The sequence below is a fragment of the Mastigoproctus giganteus genome, chromosome 10 (assembly GCF_048544385.1).
Source record: "Mastigoproctus giganteus isolate SK-2022 chromosome 10, ASM4854438v1, whole genome shotgun sequence".
NCBI classification, from domain to species: Eukaryota; Metazoa; Arthropoda; class Arachnida; order Uropygi; family Thelyphonidae; genus Mastigoproctus; species Mastigoproctus giganteus.
Window position 1 is genome coordinate 159,136,840 of NC_143584.1, and position 24,281 is coordinate 159,161,120.

The following is a 24,281-nucleotide window of genomic DNA, read 5'->3' on the forward strand; positions in this document are numbered from 1 at the left end:
GAAAAGTTGGTGACAGTCTCCCAAGCTAGACAGTGGAACAAGTGGCACTGTCCCCCGTAAGGCTACCACAAGAGAAGGGCAAGGCCATCCAGCCCCGCCAACTGGAAGTGTTTCCTGCGCAACTGCGCTAGTGACCATCCAGGAATGAAGAAAACGCCAACGCATGAAGTGGAGCGTTGAGATGAATACATACATCATGTGAGCATACTATGAAATAACCAGGCTAGAGACTGATATGACGATGTACAGATCATAACTACATACCAAGTGGTTGGAACGATACCCGGATATTTGGGTCACCGAACAGCGATTAGCAGACCAAAGAAGAACCATCATCACAAAGAACTTAATAGCTCCTGCCATCGTGGAAAAAGCAGGATGTCAGCGATCTGCTACAAAGCACAAAGAATATGATCAATATGGAAACAGAGGAGAAACAGCATACCATGGAACCAGAGTAGGAACAGCAAGAAGAAATACAACCCAGAGCAGCTGAAGTGGAAAGAGATGAAGTCATGCTTTCCAGAATAGAAGACGAGTGGAAGAAGGCCCTAACAGAATTCGAAGGAACCCACAAGAACCCATGTGATACCTAAGCAGGGGCCAAATAAAATACTGTGGAGAGTAATATGACCACCTCAATCGACAAATAATGCCACATTACCTTGATAACAATGGTGCAATGCTGGAGGCTATCCACACAGCCGTATACTGTGCTGCCATAGCAGCCACTAGGATTAATGGAAAAGAAATGAGAGACCAGCAGCAGAAGAACCGAAACCAGAAGTAACTGCCAGCTTGGGAAAGAATACTTCAGCAGAAGATAGAAGAATTAAGAGTCAAGATAGGTCAGTTGACCCAGTACCAACAGGGTAATAGAAGTAAGAAATTGATTGGAAAGGTGAAGAGCATCCTCAAGAGAGATAACATCCACAGCAAATATGAGACCAGAAATCAGAGAATAGGAGATTACTTGGACACACTGAAGCAGAACCTCCTCACACTCAGCAAGCGACTACACCGATACAAAGAGAGCTCCCAGAGGAAAATAAACAACCGAATCTTCAATGAGGACCAAAGAGCCTTCTACAGGAAACTGGGTGAACATGAGAAAGCAGGAAACGGACCACCCGAGAAGAAGACGATCGAAGAGTTCTGGGGAAATATCTGGAGCAGTGAAGTAAGACATAACAGCAGAGCACCCTGGATAGAAGTAGAACAGAAGAAAACGAAGGACATACAAGAGATGAGAGAGTGGGAGATTCGAGAAGAAGTAAAACAGTTGATCAGGAACACCCACAACTGGCGAACCCTGGGAATTGATAACATCCCCAACTACTGTTACAAAAACCTCACCTGCACACACAAGCACCTAGCAGAGCAGTTCACTCAAATGATAAGGCACCTAGAGACAATCCCGAAGTTTCTCACTCAAGGAATCACATATCTGAAGCCTAAAGACGAAGATACAAGAAACCCGGCGAAATATAGGCCAATCACCTGCCTCCCAACAATACAAGGTCCTGACCAGCTGCATAACTAAAAAGATATCAGACTACTTAGAGAGTCGGAACATAATGGCCAAACAGCAGAAAGGATGCAAGAAGAAATTAACCATAGATGCTGCAGTTATGGAGCAAGCCTTCAAGAAGCACCGCAACCTATACACAGCCTACATCAATTACCGCAAGGCCTTCGACTCCGTACCTCATAGCTGGCCAGTAGAGACCCTGAAGATCTACAAGGTCAATCCGATAGTGACAAACTTCCTAGGAGCAACAATGGCAAAATGGAGTACCACCATTAAGGTCGAGAACATCACTACCAGGCCAATCCCCATTAGAAGAGGAATCTTTCAGGGAGATGCTCTGAGCCCACTATGGTTCTGTTTAGCACTCAATCCATTATCCACCATGCCCAATGGCAGCAAGTATGGATATAACCTCAAAGAAGGAAGGAAGAAAGAACCTGTACACCCTCACCCACCTGATGTACATGGATGACATCAAGCTCTACGCGGCAACCAAGAAGCAACTCCAGCAACTACTCTGGATCACCGAAGAATTCAGCAAAGACATCAGGATGGAATTTGGTCCAGAAAAATGCAAGACCCACACACTGCACCAGGGAAAATTAGTTGGCCGAAACTACCAGCTGCTGACTGGTAAAGAGATCGAAGCTATGACAGAAGGGGAGACCTACAAATACCTAGGGATGATGCAGGCTGAGCAGTTAGAACACAAGGAAATCAAGAAGTGCGTGACCGAAAAATATCATCAGAGGCTAAGAAGCCTGCTGAAAGCAAAATTAAACAGAGGGAATATAGTTAAAGCCATAAACACCTATGCAGCTCCAGTACTAACATACACATTCGGGGTCATAGATTGGACTAACACCAAGCTAGAAGATATTATGCGAAAGACAAGGACAATGATGACCAAAAGTTGCCAACACCACCCGAAGTCAGCAGTGGAGAGAATAACAATACCTCGGAAAGAGGGAGGAAGAGGCTTGATAGACCTGATAGAACAACAGAAAACAGCGATAGTTAACCTGAAGGATTACTTCGAGAACAACACAGCACCACTCCACCAGGCCATAAGGAAGATAGATAAGTGGTATATCCCACTCAACCTAAGTGAGGAAACCCTTCCCGCCCAGATGGTACAAGAAACGAAGTTAGAAAGATGGGCAAAGAAGACACTCCATGGCAGACATTACAATGACCTCCATCAAGATCACATTGATAACATTGCTTCCAATGCATGGCTCACAAGTGGGACGCTCTTCCCCGAGACTGAAGGATTCATGCTGGCCATCCAAGACCAGGTAATCAACACCAGAAACTATAGAAAATACATCACAAAAGAGCCCGGAATGTCAGATGACACACGTAGACGATGCCACCTAGCCTCAGAAACGATCCAACACATCACCGCAGGGTGCAAGGTGATCACCCAGACTGAGTACACTCATAGACACGACCAGGTAGCCAGGATAATACATCAGAAGCTAGCGAGGAAATATCAGTTGCCCAAAGAAAGTGTACCATACTACAAGTACAAACCCCAGGTAGTACTAGAGACCCGAACCCACAAGCTGTACTGGGATCGCGCCGTAATAACAGGTAAGACCATCCCGCACAACAGACCGGACATAACCCTTGTGGACAAGATGGAAAAGGCTACCTACCTGATTGACATAGCGGTGCCGAACACTAGCAATGTCCAGAAAACCCATGAGGAAAAAATTAGGAAGTACACGAACCTGAGACATGAGATCAAGGAGATGTGGCATATGCAAGAAGTATCAACCATCCCAGTCATCGTGTCAACCACTGGTATGGTACCAAAAACTGCATAGCAGCCTAGCAGCAATAGGTCTCCCAGAGAACACCTACAAGGAATTCCAGAAAGTCGCAATCCTGAACACCTGTAGGATAGTCAGAGATTTCCTCGACCAACAGTAACACCAGACATTACAACCACCCCGTGTACTTGGTAGCAGTACCCGTCACGTAGTGGAACCCCCCAATCAGGGAGAAATAATATAAGAGCAACAACAACAATAATAATATTCCGCTGTGGTTGCAAACTGTTCACTCCCTTCTTCTATGTTGTGGATCAAGTAACTTATCAGGCATGCTCTATATGCTGTCTTGAGATTATTAATAATGCCTTGATCCTGTGGCTGCATAAAACTGGTGATATTGGAAGGTAAGAACAACAGCTGTATATTTGTCAACTTAAGTGTCTCGGCAGAATGTGCTGTACAATGATCTAGAATCATCAAAATGTTCCTTTTTTTCTGAAGCCATTCTTCTGTCCACTTTTGATAACCAAGACTGAAAAATTTTGACCATAAGTCAAGCACTTCTATTATCCTCATAATCACAGGGAAGTTGGTTAATTTCTTTAAAACATCTTTGCTTGGAAAACTTGCCAATCTCAAGTGGGCCCAATATTGTACTGCCATCTGAATTGCAGCATAATGTCACAGTGAATCTTTGTTTACTCAATTTTCCGCCATGACAAGACTCTTCTCAAACAGCAAATGTTCTGTTTGGCAACAAATTATAAAATAAACGTGTCTTGTCGAGATTAAAAATATCCTTTGCCTCATATTTTACAAGGATGGGCTGTACAGAACACAACCAGTCTGTAGCCTTTTCTTTGTAGACTAATCCAGACTTGCTGCAAACATTTCACAAAACCAAGTTATTCCTGTCTTTAAATGTTTGGAGCCAGCCCTGCTGCATATGAAGTTGCTAATTCCATGTTACTGAGCTAGATAATTTGCCTTTTCTTGTAAAATCAGACCTGATATTGACAAATTAGATGCATGAATTTGTTGGTATCACTCAAGAAGTTTTATTTAAAGCTCCTCATGATTTGCACCACGAATTCGTTTCCTGTTTTTCGTTGCCGTTTCAGTGTCACACACTTCAAGTTTTTTTTTGGGTTTTCAGTATTGTAGATAAAGTAGGTAAAGGAATGTTTATTCCTTTGCAATGCCTGTTTTTCTTCATTCCTTCCTATCAGCCTCTTGTATAATTTTAAGTTTAATTTCCAGGCTTAATTCCATCTGTTTACATTTTGTCCCCATAATGCTGCTAGATGAGATTTAATATAAACAAGTTTTAAATTAATTTAAAGACAAGTTTCAAAAAAAACATCATCTCATATAAAATGGCACAAAAAATAGATTATACTGTAACAAGAGACTCTTTGAACTGGCTTAACAATTGCAACTGACTGTAATCCCATGGAGAGCGAGGGAGTGTATGTAAACTACTTAGAAAAGCTGTTTTTATTCTTTTGTTAATTTAGCAGCTCATCCTTCACAATGATGTTTTTCAGAGTTAACTTAAGTTTCAGCTACCATAAGCTGGTTTTGTTTACACATAAGTAAACTCTAACAATTCAGTGTCATCCTTCGGGAAGTAGGAAACCAGGTGGCCAGAGGCAATAATAGGGACAGTAATCAGACAGCTGTGCCAAGACTTGTATTAAACATACAAAATAACAGTATTTATTTCTCACAGGGTTAAAATGAACTTGTTAATACTTATTAACCAAATTTTGTAATAAACAAATATATTTACATAGAAAAACCTATCTTTCGCAGTGGAATGGTATATGCTTTATATAAATTAGTACTTTGTATAAACAGAGTTTGTAATAATGAGATTTTACTGTACTCTGTTTTTAAATGTAATAGTATTTGTAAATAATAAATATTTTATGCATATGGCGTATTTCATTTTTCAGATTAAATAAAAAATTTTATTTTATTCTTCAGTCCATCTTCATAGTCGGTCAGGTGAGCGAATTTATTTTAAAATTTCCAGTTCCTGACCACAGAAAGTTCTTTCAGTACTGAAGATAAATTTGTGTACTTAGTAGTTTGTATTGCACCTTTTTTATAATTTGATATTTAGAAATTTAAAATTTGGGAAGAATGTAGTTTAAGCTGATATTTTTGGTTTTGATAAGAATCTGACCAGTTTTTAAAATGTTTCATAATTTTTCTCAAATTAGCCTGTTTTCCTTATTTAAAACCTCGGTTGTTAATTTTTGTTTAATCTCATAAATTAATAAAAGCTACATTACTGTTAGTCTTTTAAATGTTATTAAGAACCTTTTCTTCTTTCAGAATGTCTTCCAGATGAGCGTTTGTTTTTCATTCTCTCGTTAACTGATTTTGTTATAGCAAGACCAAGGGATGAAGATGATCATATTGCTTGGCTTTTAGAACATAATAGATATAAGGTTGGATTTTTTTTTTAATTTAAAACTAATAATAATATTGATCTTTAAGATAAATAATAAAGTGTAAAATGCTGTTATAAATCAACAGATTCATCAGTTTATTCATATGCTGTTATTTATATTGCTCCATTATCACTTGAGGATTAATTCATCAGAAGGCATGCTGATTGACCTTGTATAAAAAAAAATAATAATTTAAATACTAAAATATTGGATAAAATTTTGCCACTGTGAATTTTAACATTCTTCCATGGTCTTCATTTTCTATTTGTGGTCTTCATTTTCTATTTTCTTCCATGGTCTTCATTTTCTATTTAATTATTTCCTAATCAGAGCAGTACAGCCATAAAAATACCCCAAAGCAGGGGTGGAAAACCTTTTTAAGGGTGCGTGCCAAAATTGGCTAATTATCTTAAAAAACTACCTTCGGGAACCCAGAACCCAAAATTGGCTAAATATTTTTAAAAAATACCCTTGCATATCAGAACACAAAATGCATAATGCATCCTTCTTAATCATCCCAAAACTTTCACTGTAAGATTCTTGAAATTCTCTGCTACTCCCATTTGAAAGTGTTTGTTTCTCTTCTGGTTGAGCTGTCATTCTAAACAATCTGTAAAGGACAAATAGCAATTAAAATATTTATGGGAAGTAATGAAGAATAATCTCCACACCACATACAAAAACTGGTGTAGCCTCTTTCATTGTCAATTATGACAATGAAAGAGGCTACACTAAATACTGAATGTGGATAATATATCTCACATAACTTTACCAATAACTTATGTTCCGAAAGTTCTGGTGTGAATTATACGATTTTTTTTCATAATTTTGTTACATAATTTGTTCAGTACATCTCACCACTCTGACTTCAAATAAATTCCATGTACCCAAAAAATTTGTACCCCTGTCCCAAAGAATCCATATAGTACCGTTGATGTACAAAATGCATTGTATGCCTGCTTATGTATTATTTTTCTGGCAGTTTTAATTTCAGGTTCACTTTCTGTTGCTGTATGTTGGAAGTATGATAGTTGAGAAACTTTTTTTTTTGATAACAACTCTGCTGCTACTAAGGATATTTTTAATTCCTATTATTCAGTATAGTATGAGAGAATAGAATTATAAAGTTATTTATAATTTACTGTGTTATATAAATAACTTTATAATAGAATAATATTTACTATTCTAAAGTATATCTATTCTTTGGTCCAGAAATATTGAATGTTTAATGCATCAGTGTTATGAGAAGAAATGAATATATTTTTTAAATTATTTCATTTTATGTTCCATATACTCTGTGTACAATACTCAGTGTATATCACTCATCACTAAGTATCTCCTCCAAATTATGAAGGTTGACCACCATGATAGTTAAAAGTTGATGATGTAGAACAGCTATCATCTTTTAAAGGCACAAAAGGCACTATTGCTGGCCATGTTTGCTAATGATATTAAGAGTAGGAGATCGGAATAGCTTAACAAGTACAGAGCAATGCTGGAAAAGTTGCAAGTTAGGATTAAGTTTGAAAGTATCTGCAATTTTGCCCAGGTGCGATAGGAGGGGATATTTGATGAAAGCCTTGTCAATCAGTTTGACCCTGGAGAGAATGCAAGACTTGTGGGATTGAAAATTTTTCCTGGTGTGTTCTGTGCTTGTTAACAGAAGAGAGAGAGACTGCTTTAACTACAGCTGCAGACAGAGGTGAAAGTGATTTTTGCACTTGTATTGGAACATGCAGCATCCTGGGAAGCAAGGTGTCAGGGTTTGCAAGGCCTGCTGGGGGTCCTCATGGAAATATGAGCTATGTTAGGGTAATTAAGAATAAAAACAGGTGCATGTATACTTGAATTTTAAACTAATGCTAGAAGCATAGTAAATAAATTTGATGAATTTGAAGTACTATTTAATTCATAGTGTGCAGATATTGTAGGGATGTCAGAGACATATGTTGCTCAGACATAAAGGATGCAAAATTTGAATATGGGGAGTACAGTGTGTACAGACAGGACAGGAGGGGGGGATTTACAGAGAAGTGTTAAGAAATATATTAAATCTAAGGCAGTGTATCCAGTAGACATGGGTGGCCAGTGCAACTTTGATTCAGTTTGGTGTGACAAAACACTGGGAAAATGAAAATGAGAGTAGGACTGTGTTATAGACCTAATGACAGTAATCAGTATAAGAAACAACTATACCGAGAAATAGTGGGTCAGTAAATCACAATATCTTTTATGAGATTATGATAAAAAATTTATAGTAATTCTTATATGAGATTTTAACTTTTCAGATATTTACTGGAACTTGTGGATTTAATGGATGACTGTTTTCTACATCAGCATGTGAGAGAGCCAGCAAGGAAAGCAGTACTCTCAATCTGATTGTCAGCAGGAGATTAAAGAACCACTCGGAGACAGTGATCACAGTGTATTGAAGTGTGATTTAGTTAAAGTTATAACTACATGAAGGGTAAAGGGAAAGCCTTTGCTTTTGTAAAGGTGACTACAGTGGTCCCAAACAGTTTTTAAATTTTATACCATGGGACCATCTGATAATGTTACCCACAACAAATTCTAAATGAGAAGCATTCAATGAAGTAATTGTAGTAGCTACTGGGATTTATGTACCAACTAAGATATACTGTTAAAGCCTTAGACCTAAATGAATGTCAGATGAACTGACAAGACTTGTGGCAGAGAAGAAAAATGGTGAGATGCGTATAAATGATCAGGTGATAGATGACTAGTTTGTAATCGAGCTTGTAGTAGATAACTAGTTTGTAATCAAGTCACAAAGGAGGTTAGGGAAGCTCAGGCAGATTACAAGAAGTCTTTGGCAAAGAACGCAAAGAAAAGCAGCAATGACTTCATTACTTGTATTAACAGTAGAAGGAAGGGTTTTAATCATATTGATCCACTTGATGGTTTAACTTTTGATGACCTGCTCAGATTGCTGACAGAATTCCTGATTTTGTACAGGAATTTTGTGGATATTCTTCACTGATTACTTTCTAAAAATTTAAAAATTTGTAATTTTTGAAAATTTCTTTATGAATTATCTGCATATTGACTACTAGATACATTCTGAAACCAAACGTTCTTTCAGTTGTAGCCTTTATTTTTTAGCTGTTTCATTTATCGTTTCTTATTTTGTAAAAGTTTTTTAATCCTTTGGAGTTAAAAACTGTAACTTATTATAACTGAGTGGTAAAATACAGAAAACGAAAGGAATATACTTTTGTTCTTAGAATTTTTTTTTTTTTTTTTTTTTTTTTTTAAATCGATCAAGAACTTATTTAGAATAATTGTAATTATTTCTCACTTTTCTTTTTCTTATCAGGAAGCAACAGAAGCTGTTTTAACAAGTAAGAATTTAAAGAAGCATACTTTATTGGTAAGTTCACCAAATAAGGTGACAGGGGAAAAAAAAGTATTTTTTGTTATTACTTCTAATTGAATATTGCAGGAATGCTTAATAATTACTGCAGGAATTACTTTTTTATTATTCCTTTTATTAAAAAATGCACATGTTCACATCAGAGATCAAAGTAAACTGTATGCTATAAAATGCACAAAAATCAATTTTTCAAAAAAAAATAAAAGATATTTGTGAACTCTACACAGCTACCAAGATTAAATTATCATTTACAATGAGATTATCTGTACATGCAGTGAGGGCAGGCACGGCTGTGAATTTTGTCACTATAATTAGTACATTTTTTACCAAAAAATGGCTTCTGCATGCTCTCTCTCTCTCTCTCTCTCTCTCTCTCTCTGTGTATCAATAGAAATATTGGATTTAAGATAAAATTGAATATCTCTGACTTGGAATGCATTAATTGATTTCCCAATTCAGATTCTAGTCTAGAATTTTTTGAATTTTAGAAGTTTTATTCAAAATGATTAATAGAAAGGAACAATGAAAATGGGCTTATTGTATGCTCTTCAGTTTATTTTATACAAGTAATAAATTTCTCTTTAGCCCTCCGTAGCCAGGTGGGCTAAAGAGAAATAGGTGCAAATGTGCAAATGGGCAGGAGCAGCAGTGCGTAGCACATGCTTCTTGATTAGACTGGGGTTCGAGCCCGTGACCACCAAATACGGAGGATGTGGAAAGGTCAGGGAATGACCGCCCCCTATCCCCGGAGCAATATGGCCTTAGTTGCTAATGCTCCTAAAAACCAAACAACAACAACAACTTTAACCCTCCACTTTACACATGTCATTGTACAGTCATATGTGGTTTAAAAGTCTCATTGTCATCACAATCACACACAGAATTTAGTTAATGATAGACCATAGGTTTTGCTGGCATTATGCAGATTCAAACTATGGGAAATGCTTTATCTTCCTGCCCAATATAAAATATATATATAATGATAAAATTGAATAATTTTTCTATTTTAGCTTTAATCTCTCTCCGATCTAATTTACACTGAGTGGGAGGAGGGAATTTTGTGATCATCGTGACAATGCAGTTTATTGCGGAAAGTGTTTACCAGAAGGGTGGAACAGGACATTTGAACCTCCCCCAAGTTTTGCTCATTATTCACAAACAGACTGTGAACCACTAAAATAACTAATATTAAAATTAAAACAAAAGGAAAACAATCAGTAAAATTTAAGTTTATTTGCCTTTCTGTTTCTCATTATTATAACATCACATATTGCAAAATCCTTCACAACAAGTTACCTTCCTCCTATACCTTGAATAAGTAGCACTTCCTCATTAGAGAAGTCTGCTGTACTTATTCTTGATCAATTACCACCACAGAGACAGTGCCGTTTAGAAGTTTTTGGCCTCTCATCTTTATTTCTTAATTATGTAGTGTTGTTTCTCATCCCATTTGGTCATATCTCTTTAATCCTCACTGTATAAACATATGTAAAAACAAATCCAATAAAAGCAGTTACCCATGGGAATCTAATTAGTGGAACTAACACAGCAGTAGAGCGTACATCTCATAAACATCTCAGCCACAATACAATCACCGTGAACAATATATGCACCATCTTGTGATAACTACTTTTGTCAGCAAAGAAAACCCTCCCTAGTAAACCAAAATGTTAGACAGTTACATACAGTTCAATTCTTTGGACAAATTCACAAATGCTTCAGATATACACTGACGGCACCAAAACAGACATATCAGTTCAAGTAACAGCAATCCTTCCTGCACCCGCTGTGTCACCCTTTTTTACTTTTTGAATGCAATGTGTTTACAACTGAATTCTATGCAATCAAAATGGCTTTAACACTTCTAAATATATTAATTTTTCAGGTAATAAAAATCTGTTAAAAATATACAGATTTTTAAAGTGCAGTTATGGTCCTACAGAATAAGTTCCAGACTTTCCATCACTTCTGGCTCATATCAGACCCTGGTTACTTTATCTAGATGAAAATAAACTAACTGTAAAGTTTTGCTGGATTCTTGGGCATGTTGGAATCCAGATCAGGCTGCAAGACATCCCACTGACTTTGACTCCATCCCAGTTCTTTGCATTGATTATGACCCAAATAAAAAGTTGATAATTAATGAACAGTGGACTCAAATATGGCATGCACACTGATGTATAGCAAGCTTCTTGAATAAAGCAATCCCCAGCTGTGGAGATCCAGCTTCTGTTTAAATAGATATGAAGAAGCCAGAGTACAAATTGACCATACATATTTAATGCATCTATTTTTACTTCTGTCGAAATTATGTTCGATTGGAAAATGTGTAAGTTACATTTTAAGAACATTGTAATGGAAAAGAAGATCCTTCTCATTGCTTGCATTGCCATTCCCTCCATACTGTTGAACATATTCTCACTGAATGATCATTACTATTCTGTTAGGATCACGTCTTTCAAATCACTACTTAACTCAAATGATTCATTGCAACTAAGTTATATTAGTATTAGCAATGATCACATGGTGCAAGGAAGCCTATGGCTTATGCTGCATGGGCCAAAAAAATAATAATAATGATAAAATAAAAAATAAAATAACAAAAAATAAATAAAATAAGAAAAAAAATAAGAAGAAGAAAATTTTAAAAAATAATAATAATAATTAATAAGCGGAAAGGAAATGGACAACCTATGCGTTTCCCTCCTCCTGTAGGTAATTATCCAGCTGACCTTTGAATTTCCCCAAACTGTGAGCCTCTACCACCAACGTAGGTAACTTATTCCAGTAATTTATCTTTCAGGCTAAAATAAAACTTCTTGCAATCCAGTTTAAACATCTCCCACTGTAACTTGAAATTATGGCCCCTTGTTCTAGAATCATTTATAACCGTGAAAATTTTGTCCTCATTCATTTTACTTATGCAAGATAGATTAACAGTAGCTGCTGGCAGAGGTAAAAGTGATTCTTGCACTACTTCTATTGAAATGCAATTGAGCAGCAGCCTGGAAAGTAAGGCAATGGGGATTTCCAGGACTGCTGGGAGTCATAGTGGAACAAGTAAATACATGGTCTGTGTTAGGGGCCAATGCTAGGAGTATAGTTAATAAATTCGATGTGCTTGAAGTGCTAGTCAAGACATCAAAGGCAGATATTGTTGGGATATCAGACATGGTGTTGTACAGACATAAGCGGTGCAGAACTGGAATTTGGGCAGTACAATGTACAGAAGGCATAGACAGGACAGAAAGGGAGGAGGGGTTATGCTGTTAGTTAAGAAACACATAAAATCTAAGGAAGTGCATCCAATTGATGTTGATGGACAATGCAATGTTGAGTCTGTTTGGTGTGACATAAGCACTGGGAAAGGAAAAATGAGAGTAGGTGTGTGTTATAGGCCAAATGAATCTGATATTGAGCGATTGTGCAGAGAAATAGAGTGGGCCAGTAAATCAGAGTGTCTTATAATGGGGGATTTTAATTTCTGAGAGACTAACTGAAATTTGTGCGTTGGTCACTCACACTAGCAAGGATTTATTGGATGATTGTTTTGTGGATTTATTGGATGATTGTTTTCTACAGCAGCATGTTTGGGAAGCAACTAGAGGGAGTAATACTCTTGATCTGATTATCAGCAGTGATTCTTCATGCATCAAGAAAAGAATCTGCAGATAAACGAACCACTAGGTGGCAGTGATCAGTGTGTTGAAGTGGTATTTACTCAAAGAGGTAACTACCATCAATGGTAAAGGGAAGGGTTTTTGCTTTTGTAAAGTTGACTACGGTGGTCTGAGACAGTATTTAAATTCTATACAGTGGGACCAACTGATGATGTTACCAACAGCAAATTCAAAATTGGAAGCATTCAAAGAATTAATCTTGGAAGCTACTAGGCTTTTTATACCAAGAAAGAAATATTGTTCAAGATTTAGGCCTAAATGGATGTCAGATGAACTAATTAGACATGTGACAGAGAAGAAAAATGCATGGGATACATATAAATTAACATGTGGCACATACTTGGTTAGAGACCATGGTTACATTAACATGTAACCAAAGTCTCTAACCAAGTTACAAAGGAGGTTAGGCGGGCAAAGGCAGATTACGAAAAATCTTTGGCAAAGAATGCAAAGTAAAACAGCAAAGAGTTCTTTACTTATGTAAACTCTAGAAGGAAGGGGATGAATCAGACTGGTCCACTTGATATCAATGGTTCAACTGTTGATGATCCTGCTCAGGTAGCTAACAAACTAAATAAATATTTTACATCTACATTCACACATGAGGAGTTATTCAGTGAGGGGAATGCCAGAGGTGTATTCAACTCTGGCAGTAAGCTAGATAATCTTGTAATAACTGAGAGTAAAGTGGAGGAGAAATTGTTGAAGATAAACATAAGAAAGGCACCTGGGGTGGATGTAATCTATCCAGTTATATTAAAGGAGGCAGCAAAGGAAGTAAGCAAACCCTTAGCCATAATTATGAGAGCTTCCCTGGACTCAGGGGAGGTATCCATGGACTGGAGAGGTGCAAATGTGACCCCAACCCACGAAGGAGGATCAAAAGGGGAGACAGGTAATTACAGACCTGTGAATTTAACTTCAGTTCCAGGGAAATTAATGGAGGCACTGGTTAAAGAAGCATTGCAGGATCATCTAGACAAGACTTCAGTTATAGCTCAGACACAGCATGGGTTTGTTTAGGGGAAGTCTTGATTGACTAATTTAATTGGATACTATGATGTAGTCACAAAGGAACTGGATGCAAAGAATAACTTTGCTATCATATATTTGGATCTTAGAAAAGCCTTTGATACTGTTGCACATGGAAGACTGCTGCACAAATTGGAGCAGTGTGGCATTGGAGGCAAATTGCTGCTATGGATAAAGGGATGGTTGAATGGGAGAAGACAGAGAGTGGTAATCAATGGACACTGCTCTTCGTGGACTAATGTTATTTGTGGAGTCCCTCAGAGTTCAGTGTTGGGTCCATTGTTGTTTTCTGTATTTATAAATGACATTGATGATGGTATGTCAGGCTTAATGTTCAAGTTTGCAGACGATACGAAGGTTGGCAGGGTTGTTAATGACACTAATGACAGTACGCTGCTGCAACAGGATCTAGAAAAGTTGAGCAGATGGGCTGAGAGGTGGCAAATGAAGTTTAACATTGACAAATGTAAAGTACTAACTGTGGGAAGCAGTAATCCCAGAGTAACGTATCAACTCTGTGGTACCACACTGACAGTGGTAGAGAATGAAAAGGACCTGGGAGTAATTGTGCAGGCAGATATGAAGTTTTCTGAGCAGTGCAGATGGTCTGCAAGAGTAGCTCATGGTGTCTTGTCAATGATATACAGGAATTTTTCTAGCAGGAATAAAGAGGTGATTATCCCCTTATAAGACAATGGTCAGTCTGCAGCTTGAGTACTGTATACAGGTCTGGAGGCCTAATTTTAAGAAGGATGTAGAGCTGTTGGAACGAGTACGGAGAAGGGCAACAAGATTAGTGAATGGAACAAAGGGTTGCTCTTACGAATTTTTGCAAATTATAGTGTCTGGAGACTAGGCACCTGCGAGGTGATTTGATTGAGGTGTATAAAGCCTTGAATGGTTTGAGCATGCTCAATGCTGATGGGATTCTTCTTCTTGCTCAGAATAATCGCTGAGCGAGGGGATGGGTGAAATAAGGGGGGGTTTGGCTGATGCTATATAAGCTTGCTTTCTTGCATCATGTGCCCTTGCTAATGCTAAAGATGTCTCCATAAATTGTTAGATCTGGTCAGAAATGGGAAACTGAAAGTTTCCATCAAAACAGGCACCATTGTGCTGCCTCAATTAGTTGAGTACCCTGCTATTCCCAGCCTTGTTGTTTCACCCATTTTATCACACCACACTAATTCAGTTGTTGCTATTTTGATTTTTCATTCAGTTGCTATTTTGATTTTTCCCCATCCAATGAATATACTTTGAATCTTTCTTATCAGAAGCATAACCCCTGTTTCCTTCCTGTTGTGTCTGTCTTTCTATATGTACACATTAACTATACAATATCAGTGTAGATACACCATAGTTAACCCATGAATTTGAACTATGTATGTAGTGTAAAAGGCATCGTTTTAATAGTATCTCATATTGTGGGTGCCTTCACAACAAGATAGCTGGTATTGCTCTACTTCAAATAAATAACGCTTCTCTAGTAGAGAAGACTACTGTTATTTATTTTCAGAGGATACCACCACCCAGATGATCATTTCGAAGCTAGTGGTCTTCATCATCAGTGGGCGGGCAGGTACCCTGGTAGTGCAACATGCCATCACAGTTGCTAAGTTATATCCACAATATGAGAGATGCCAAAGGGTGTTGGTAATAATGTATTTGAAGACGAAATGCACAAGGCATAATCCATATGGGTTTTGGTAATTAACTATATAATATCGGTGTGGATACCCCATAAATTTGAATTATGCATGTAGTGTAAAAGGCATCGTTTTAATAGTATCTCATTGTGGGTGCCTTCACAACGAGATAGCTGGTATTGCACTACTTCAAATAAACCCCCTTTGGCATCTCTAGTATTGTGGATATAACTTCGCAACTGTGATGGCATATTGCACTACCAAGGTACCTGCCCGCCCACTAGCTTCGAAACGATCATCTGGGTGGTGGTATCCTCTGAAAATAAATAACAATAGTCTTCTCTACTAGAGAAGCGTTATTTATTTGAAGTAGTGCAATACCAGCTATCTCGTTGTGAAGGCACCCACAATATGAGATACTATTAAAACGATGCCTTTTACACTACATACGCAGTTCAAATTTATGGGTTAACTATGGTGTATCTACACCGATATTATATAGTTAATTACCAAAACCCATGTGGATTATGCCTTGTGCATTTCATCTTCAAATATTTACACATTGTAAATATGGAAGTAATAAAAAATTTTATGATCAAATACTGAAGAAACTTAATATTGAATCACCACAGAAACAGCTAGAGGGCACATCCAAATATAATTATGCCCTTATGGAGTTTGGTTTGATGTAGCTTGATAATCTGGACAAAATTTATCCTGAGAAATGTATTTCTGCTATTTATCATCTGCATCTGAGTGGACATATTGAGATGTGAACCTCTGTTGTGAATTGAACATTAATTGTTCAATTAATGAACAATTGAATGAACCTCAGTTGTGAATTGAATATTGTTGATTAAAGCAGTTGGGAAAAATCCACTCATATTAATTAGATTTGGACATGCAGTCTAAAACACTGATGGATCCAATAGCTTTCTATTTTAGAAGATTTAGGAGAAGTCCAGTTGGCCTGCCCCCCCCCCCAAATCCTGAGGGCTGATGACCCTCCTATGTGTGAGTCTTGTGGCACAGTTTTATCAATTAGACACATTTTAATTGAATGTTCAGATTTTAGCAATATCCGTCTTACCACTTTTAACCATCTGACTGAGCCATATACACTCAGTCAGATTTTATCTGACAATGACAACGTGTCTGCTGTTTTTAGCTTTTTAAAATCAATAAATATTTTTACTCATATATAAAATTTTTACATTTTTCTTTTATATATTTGTTATACATTTTGACATAGCGACCTAACTAATTAGGTCACTGAAAGTTTAAAATTTTTTATAAATGACCTGGTCTTGGCGCATTATAGCCTTAGTAGCTGATGCACCAAAAAAACCAAACCAAACCCCCCCAAATCCATTCATATACACCACGATGGTAAGCTCTCTTACATCACTTTGTTGGCAACGAATGTGGAGTGGTTCTCCTCAAGACGCCTGGTCAGCATGAAGAGGAAAAGACCAATCCCTCCAGCACATGACAACTCGACAAAACAAATGGCCCTCAGTCCCCAGCAGCTGTCACTCTCCCTCTAGCCGGGTTGGTAAAGTGCCTGCCTGGCAACCCAAAGGTCGCGGGTTCAAATCCCGACTTGGGCTTGGATCAAAGTACTGCAAAAACCTTGGGAGGTGCATTATGGCCACAGAAGCCGATGCGCCAACAACTACCAAAAAAAAAAAAAAAAAAAACTCTCCCTCTTACAGCAGCGAGAGGATCAGAGTGGAAGCAGAGGGTGCTAAGAATCTCTGGGTGCGACTAGGCTGCCATTCACGGAAACTGAACTTGCCCTGTTACAGTATAAGATCACTTATCAGTGAAGGTAGGATATTAGAGCTGGAAAAGGAATTAGAAAATGTGAATTGGAATACAATTGGCTGGACTGAAAAAAGAAGAAGAAATGAATCACTTATAAGTTTATCAAGTGGAAATCTGCAGTACACCAATGGAAACAGTGAAAAGGTGGAGTTGACTTTCTGGTGCATGAAGATATAAAAAACAACATTTTGGAATTCAAAAGACATCACCTTGGGTGTCAAGACTACTACTCAGGATTTCTAAGAAGTAAAAACTAAAGGTTATGATGATATTTGCACCAAAGTCGAGCCATGATGATGAAGAGATTGAAGAAATGTACACTGAAATCGAGAGACTTTTAGATGAACAGAAAACTCACTACACGCTTATTATGTGGGACTTCAATGCTAAGGTTGGAAAGAGAGAAAACAGTGCAAAAAGGGAAACTATAGGAAATTTCAAAATTAGCGAAAGACTTGTGGAATTTGCAGAATCTTGAGGAATATCAATAATGAACACTTTTTTTTTTTTTCAAGAAAAGGGTGAACAGAAAGTGGACATGGAAGAGCCCAAATGGATTAACAACTGATGAAATTGACTTTATCCTCACTAACAGAAGGTATATTGTGAACGGTGTTACCGTCCTGAACAAGGTAAATCTTGGAAGTGATCACAGAATAGTAAGATGCACACTTGATATAGATGTAAGAAAAGAAAGGAAAAAGCTGACTTGTGTAAATAATATGAAGGTCTTTGAAATAACAGAAGAGGAGAAAAAGCAGTATGTACCAGAACTTAAGAACAAGTTTGAGCTTCTGCAGACCTTTCAGGACCAAGATATCAGTGAGGAATACAACTTTCTGAAAGTGATAAAGCCCAAGAAACCTATAGGTAAAAAGAAATCCAAAGAAGAAAAAATTAGTCAAGAAACACTTGTCATGATGAACCGAAGACGACAAATGAAGAGCAAGATGAACACTAACAAGGACAAAATTGAGTATACTGAGTTATGCAAAGCCATTAGAAAGAGACTCAAAGAGTACATAAGAGGTTTAACACAAGAAAAGTAGAACAAGCATTGAGGGAAAACAAAGGACTTAAATTAGCAGTCATGAGCAGTAATACAGAAAGATAAATGATACTGAAACTGAAGAATAGTGAAGATGTACTTATAAATAGCAGAGAAGGCATAATTCATATAGCACAAGACTACTATAAAGAATTATATAAGGAGCGAGGGAATGATGCCAGTAGTGGGGAAGATAGATCACAAATTAGCAACACATAGGACATACCCATATCCTTCCTGATGAGGTAGAACATGCATTGAAGAATCAGAAAGCCCTGAGTTTAGATAAAGTTACTGTACAGTTGTTAAAATTGGGAGGAAGAGACATGACACAGAAACTGGAATGGCAAGAAACACAAAGAAATGACACAGAAAGCCTTCAAAAAATATATTAGCAAAGGCGTGATGCCTAAGGAGTGGAATAATGCAATCATAATTTTGCTGCATAAGAAAGGAGATAAACCAGAAATTATAAATTATAGTCCAATTAGCTTGTTGTCCCACATCTCCAACTTATTAACAAGGGTCATTACGAACAGATTAGAAAAAATACCAAGCTGGCTTTAGGATGTGAGTCTCTACTGTGGATCACCTTCACATAATATTGCAGCTAATGGAGAAAGCAAATGAATATAAAACACCATTATGCCTGTCATATGTGGATTATGAAAAGGCATATGACTCCGTATATCATAAGGCAATGTTTTGGGCACTGGAAAAACAAGGCATAGATATCCCATACATTATTATTTTGAAGAAAATATAGGAAAACACTACCTGCTTTATTAGAGTAGACAAAAAGAGTAGCAAATTTAAAATTGAGTAAGGAGTTCGACAAGGAGACACAGCATCTCCGAGTTGTATACTGCTGCCCTTGAGGAAGCTTTCTGAAGGTTGGACTGGTTACAGAAAGGAGTCAATGTGAATGGAGAGTACCTAAACCATTATGATTTGCAGATGACATTTATCATAAGCCACAATGCCAAAGAATTTGAGGAAAATCTTAATCAGTTCTCCAGAGTTAGTAAGGATTTCGGACTAAAGATGAATATGGCTAAAGCAAAAGTAATGATGCACAACTATGCCACAGAAAGGGATATAATCATTGAAGGAGCAGTAATTGAAAAGGTGGATTCATATACTTATCTGGAACAAGTCTTTAGCTGTAATAATGATAAATGGCTGGAAGTCAAGAGAAGAATAAATTTTGAATAAATTTTGGATGGATAGCATTCAGGAAATATAGTCACTACTGAGGAGCAGTATCCCAGTTTGTGTGAAACTTAAAATAACGAATTAATGTATACTCCCCACCATGACTTATGGAAGTGAAACTTGGGCACTCACCAAAAGAATGGAAGAGAAGCTGAGAACTACACAGCAAAGAATGGAAGAGAAGCTGAGAACTACACAGCAAAGAATGGAACGAATCATATTGGGGATCAGACTGTTAGATAAGAAGAGAAACACATGGATTAGGCAGCAAACTCAAGTAAATGACATTCTTATCAAAACTAAAGAACTAAAATGGTCTTTGGCTGGACACACAGCTCAAAGACATGATGACAAATGAATTAAGAAAATAACAGAATTGTACCCAAGAGGAGCTAGTATATGAATCCATATTTTTAATCTTGATGAGACAGGTTTATTTTATAATTTTCTGCCGAACAGAACATTTGCTGTTTGAGGAGATTCTTGTCATAGTGAAAAATTAAGCATTCAAAGACTCGCTGTTCTGTTATGCTGCAATTCAGATGGCAATACAAAACTGTGCCCACTTGTGATTGGTAAGTTTTCCAAGCAAAGATGTTTTGAAGAAGTTAACCAACTTCCCTGTGATTATGTGGCCAATAGAAGTGCTTGCCTTATGATCAAAATTTTTCAGTCTTGGTTATCAAAACTGGACAGAAGAATGGCTTCAGAAAAAAATGAACCTTTTGATGATTCTAGATTGTTGTATAGCACATTCTGCCAAGACACTGAAGTTGACAATATGACTGTTGTTTTTACCTCCCATTACCACCAGTTTTATGCAGCCACTGGATCAAGGCATTATTTATAACCACAAGAGTATATAGAGCCTGTCTGATAAGGTAGTTGATCCTCAACATAGAAGAAGAGAGTGAACAGTTTGCAGCCAAATTGGAATGTCTTGGATGCTATCTGTAATCCTGTTATTGCTTGGGACAGTATTGCATGAAATGTAATAATCAACTGTTTCAGAAAGAGTGGCCTTGGAGAGAATACCAGCGTAAAACATGCTCCAGTAGACGAATGTGAGAATTTGATGAAGCATATGGATTTTGTTGGCGAATTTGAAGAGTTTGTGAAGGTACATGATGTAGTTTAAACCACAGCAATGCAAAACCAGAATAGCTGCTGAGCACCAAGCAAAACAATGTTTTTATTTCCAGCGACAGTGAAAGTGAAGAAGCACACGCACTGCCATCTAAAAAAAGATGCCCAAAATGCATTGAACATAATAGAGAATGTGTTGGCCTGCAGTAATATTGATAAAGAAACAACTATTGCATTTGATAACATCTGTTCTGTAGTTAAAAATACATATAGGACAAAAACTGTGCAAAGAACATTGGATTCTTTCTTTAAATTTGATTAATTTATCAAAGAAGTTAATGGTTTCTATGTCTCCTTGTATATTGAGATTAATTCTTTTTACTGAAATATTGTATTTATCTAAATTTATACTGAAATATTGTTCTTATCAAAATTCATATCTGTTAATTGCTTTTCTCTTAGTTTATCTTACAAATAAAATAAAATCTTTAAAAGGTGCGTTATTCCTATTACTGTATTGTTAGACAAGGCTTTTGTTTTTATTATCTTTTATTTTTGTTATTTTATTTTATTAATTTAAATTAATTAATTTATTTTTGATATTATTCTTAGATATATAGCATGTGCCAAAGAAAAAAAAAAAGGTAAAATTTTGATGCTTTTGGGGGACCTTGTTACTACAAACCTCATGATTAGAAACATGAAGATTTGGGTCCCTTGTATTAATGAGATTTGACTATATGGCAGTATTCCCACTTTTTTTATGCACATATCATAAACTGAATTCTGTAGGCTTGCTACAATATTGTGCTTTTTTTTTTTTTTTTTTTTTTGTTTAAATTCTGGAAACAGCATTTCTCAGTTTGGCAATTTTATTGCCTTAATAAGTGATATGCAGCAATGGAATCTAAGAAAATATAAGTTTATAAACATTCCTTGCCTGCAGTGGAGAGCATATTAACATACTGTGCTATTTGCTTCATGAGTAATCAGTTGCCTTCACAAGTATAATTAATATTACTGCAATGACCTTGACATTCACATCAAATGTTTGATGATATTTACTTCTAATACTTCTAGCTGGAACGAATCCTGAATGTCCTCAACAGGAGGTGTCTATTAAGAAGGGTTTTGCTGTACGAGGGGATATCAAAAAGTTCATATCCTGACCTAGATAAAACATCAGTCTTGTTGTTTACTGTAAAATGGGATGCAAAAAATAATTTTGATATATACAGTCAGTTCTGCTATGACACAATACATGTGTTCCTAAAAATCACTGCATTGTGGTATTTCACACTTTAAAAACACAGGGCTTATGGGAAAAATAGGGTTAGGAGCAGAGCACTCAAAAAAAAAAAATAATAATAAAAAAAATAAAAAAATATATATATATCAGTCTGGTAAGTAATACACTAAAAAAGTTAGAAACACAATAAAATTGCTAACACAGGTTTAAACATCTTAAATTTCTAATAAATAAATAAATATTAAAGTAATTATAGCATTTTACCTTGACACGATATGAAGTTTGCTTGTTAGAAGTGGGTGTGGTTGAACGATTGTAGCTGGTGAGTTATAGCGAAGAGGTAGAAGGAGGGTTATCATTCTTAGGACGAAATGTTGTTACACTCAATGTGGAAGGGTGTGACTCACTGTCCTGCTTTTATTTTTTCTATTGCTGGCTTACAATAGCTTATCTAGCTTTTGTTGATTTTCCTATCTCCTTTCATACAGGAGCTGCCTGTATAGTTCCAAATGGGTTCGAATGCCACAAAGCGCTATCCTACTATGTTCAGCACTATAATCATTATCTTCAATCCACTGCAGGTGCTTTTCAATGCCACTTAAAGCAGCTGATAACTCTGCTTTTTTTACGTTCTCGTGGGACAGCCTGCTGGACTTCGTCGTTATCTTTGTTTTGACTTGACTTGACTTGGCTGGCTGCAATAAGTTGTTGCAAGTCTTCAGTAGATAAATCCTTATTGTTGAGACTCTAGAAGCTCTTCGTCTTCTGGGCACCTCCGTAGCTAGGTGGGAAGGAGCAGCAGTGCCGTAGCACACGCTTCTTGATTAGACCGGGGTTCGAGCCTGTCACCACCAAATACGGAGGATGCGGAAAGGTTAGGGAATGACCACAGCATATTCCCAGAGCAATATGGCCTTAGTTGCTAATGCTCCTAAAAACCAAATAACAACAACAATAATCTTCGTTTTCTACTTCCTCAAAACCAACTTCTTTTGCAAGAGCAACACAACTTGATTTGATTTGTTTTAGTTGCTCTGAAAGTTCAAAGCCTTCAAAATCTCAAATTAAATGAGAGATAAGTTTCTGCCACACACGATGCAAGCAGTCTCTTATTACATCATTTCTGGCTTCTGCAATCATATCAGTGGCAACTTTGATGTTAAATTTCTCCCAAAATTCTATAACACTTTGTGCCTTGTTACATTCAGTAGCAGTAATTGACATCTTGAATGATCACCTTAAATAGTAAGCCTTAAATGCTGCTATCACACTCTGGTCAAGGAGCTGTAGTAGAGAGGTTGTGCTTGGAGGTAAAAAGATAGATTACTTTGATATTTGAAGAGAGTTCAGCAACCGTCTGAGAATAGTTTGGTGAATTATCAAGAATTATAATAATTTTAAAATCTAAGTTCTTCTTGCAATAATTCTTGAAAACGTCATGGTAAGCTTCAACTAAAATATCAGCAAAGATTTGCCCAGTTATCCCACCTTTCTTGCTAGACCTATAGTGAACAAACACCCAGGGCTGGATTTCACAATTCCTTTAAAAGCACGTGGGTTAGCAGAGTCATAAACCACTACTGGTGTTAACTTCAAGTCTCTGCTGGCATTGGTGGCAAACATCATAGTTAAGTGATCTTTTGCAGCCTTAAATCCTGAGGCATGTGCTTCTGTCTTAGAGATGTAGGTCCTTGAATGTTTCGTCAAAAATTTAAAATCTGATCCAGCGTGTAGCCGCCTTCAATTATTTTCTGTACCACAGGTGTAAATGCCTCTGTATGTGGTGATAGTGATTGTTTCTGGCTGAAAAGCCACAAGTGCAGATGAGGAAGTGCTGATGTTACTCACAGACGAAATCATGAGCCAACTCGAAAATCGCGTTATACTTGCATTGTTCCCTAATATATCAGTTGCAATGGAGAAAATTTTCGTTGCTGAAATGCGTGTTATAGCAGAACTGACTGTACTTGGATTTTAGGAACGCTTTTGATACTGTTGCATATGGAAGACTACTGTACAAATTAGAGCAGTGTGGCATTAAGGGCAAGTTGCTGCTAGATAAGGGGATGGCTGAGTAGGAGAAGACAGAGTGTGTGGACACTGTTCTTCGTGGACTAATATTATTAGTGGAGTCCCCAGGGTTCTGTGTTAGGCCCCATTGTTGTTTTCTGTATTTACCAATGATATTGATAAAGGTATATCAGGATTAATGTCTAAGTTTGTAGGCGATACGAAGGTTGGCAGGGTTGTTAATGACAGTAATCTCAGTACACTAATGCAACAGGTTCTAGAAAAGTTGGGCAGATGGGCTAAGAGGTAGCAACTGAAGT

At 37.0% G+C, this 24,281-nt stretch overlaps 1 protein-coding gene across 1 annotated transcript in view; it reads left to right on the top strand.

Moving 5' to 3' along the window:
* The window catches only part of lt (vacuolar protein sorting-associated protein light), a 286,135-nt gene that overhangs the window by 106,887 nt on the left and 154,967 nt on the right, over nt 1–24,281 (top strand). The window contains exons 12-13 of the mRNA XM_090383057.1: nt 5,656–5,771; nt 9,112–9,165. Coding sequence (XP_090239183.1) covers nt 5,656–5,771; nt 9,112–9,165 — 170 coding nt within the window. The remainder of the gene's footprint in view (nt 1–5,655; nt 5,772–9,111; nt 9,166–24,281) is intronic.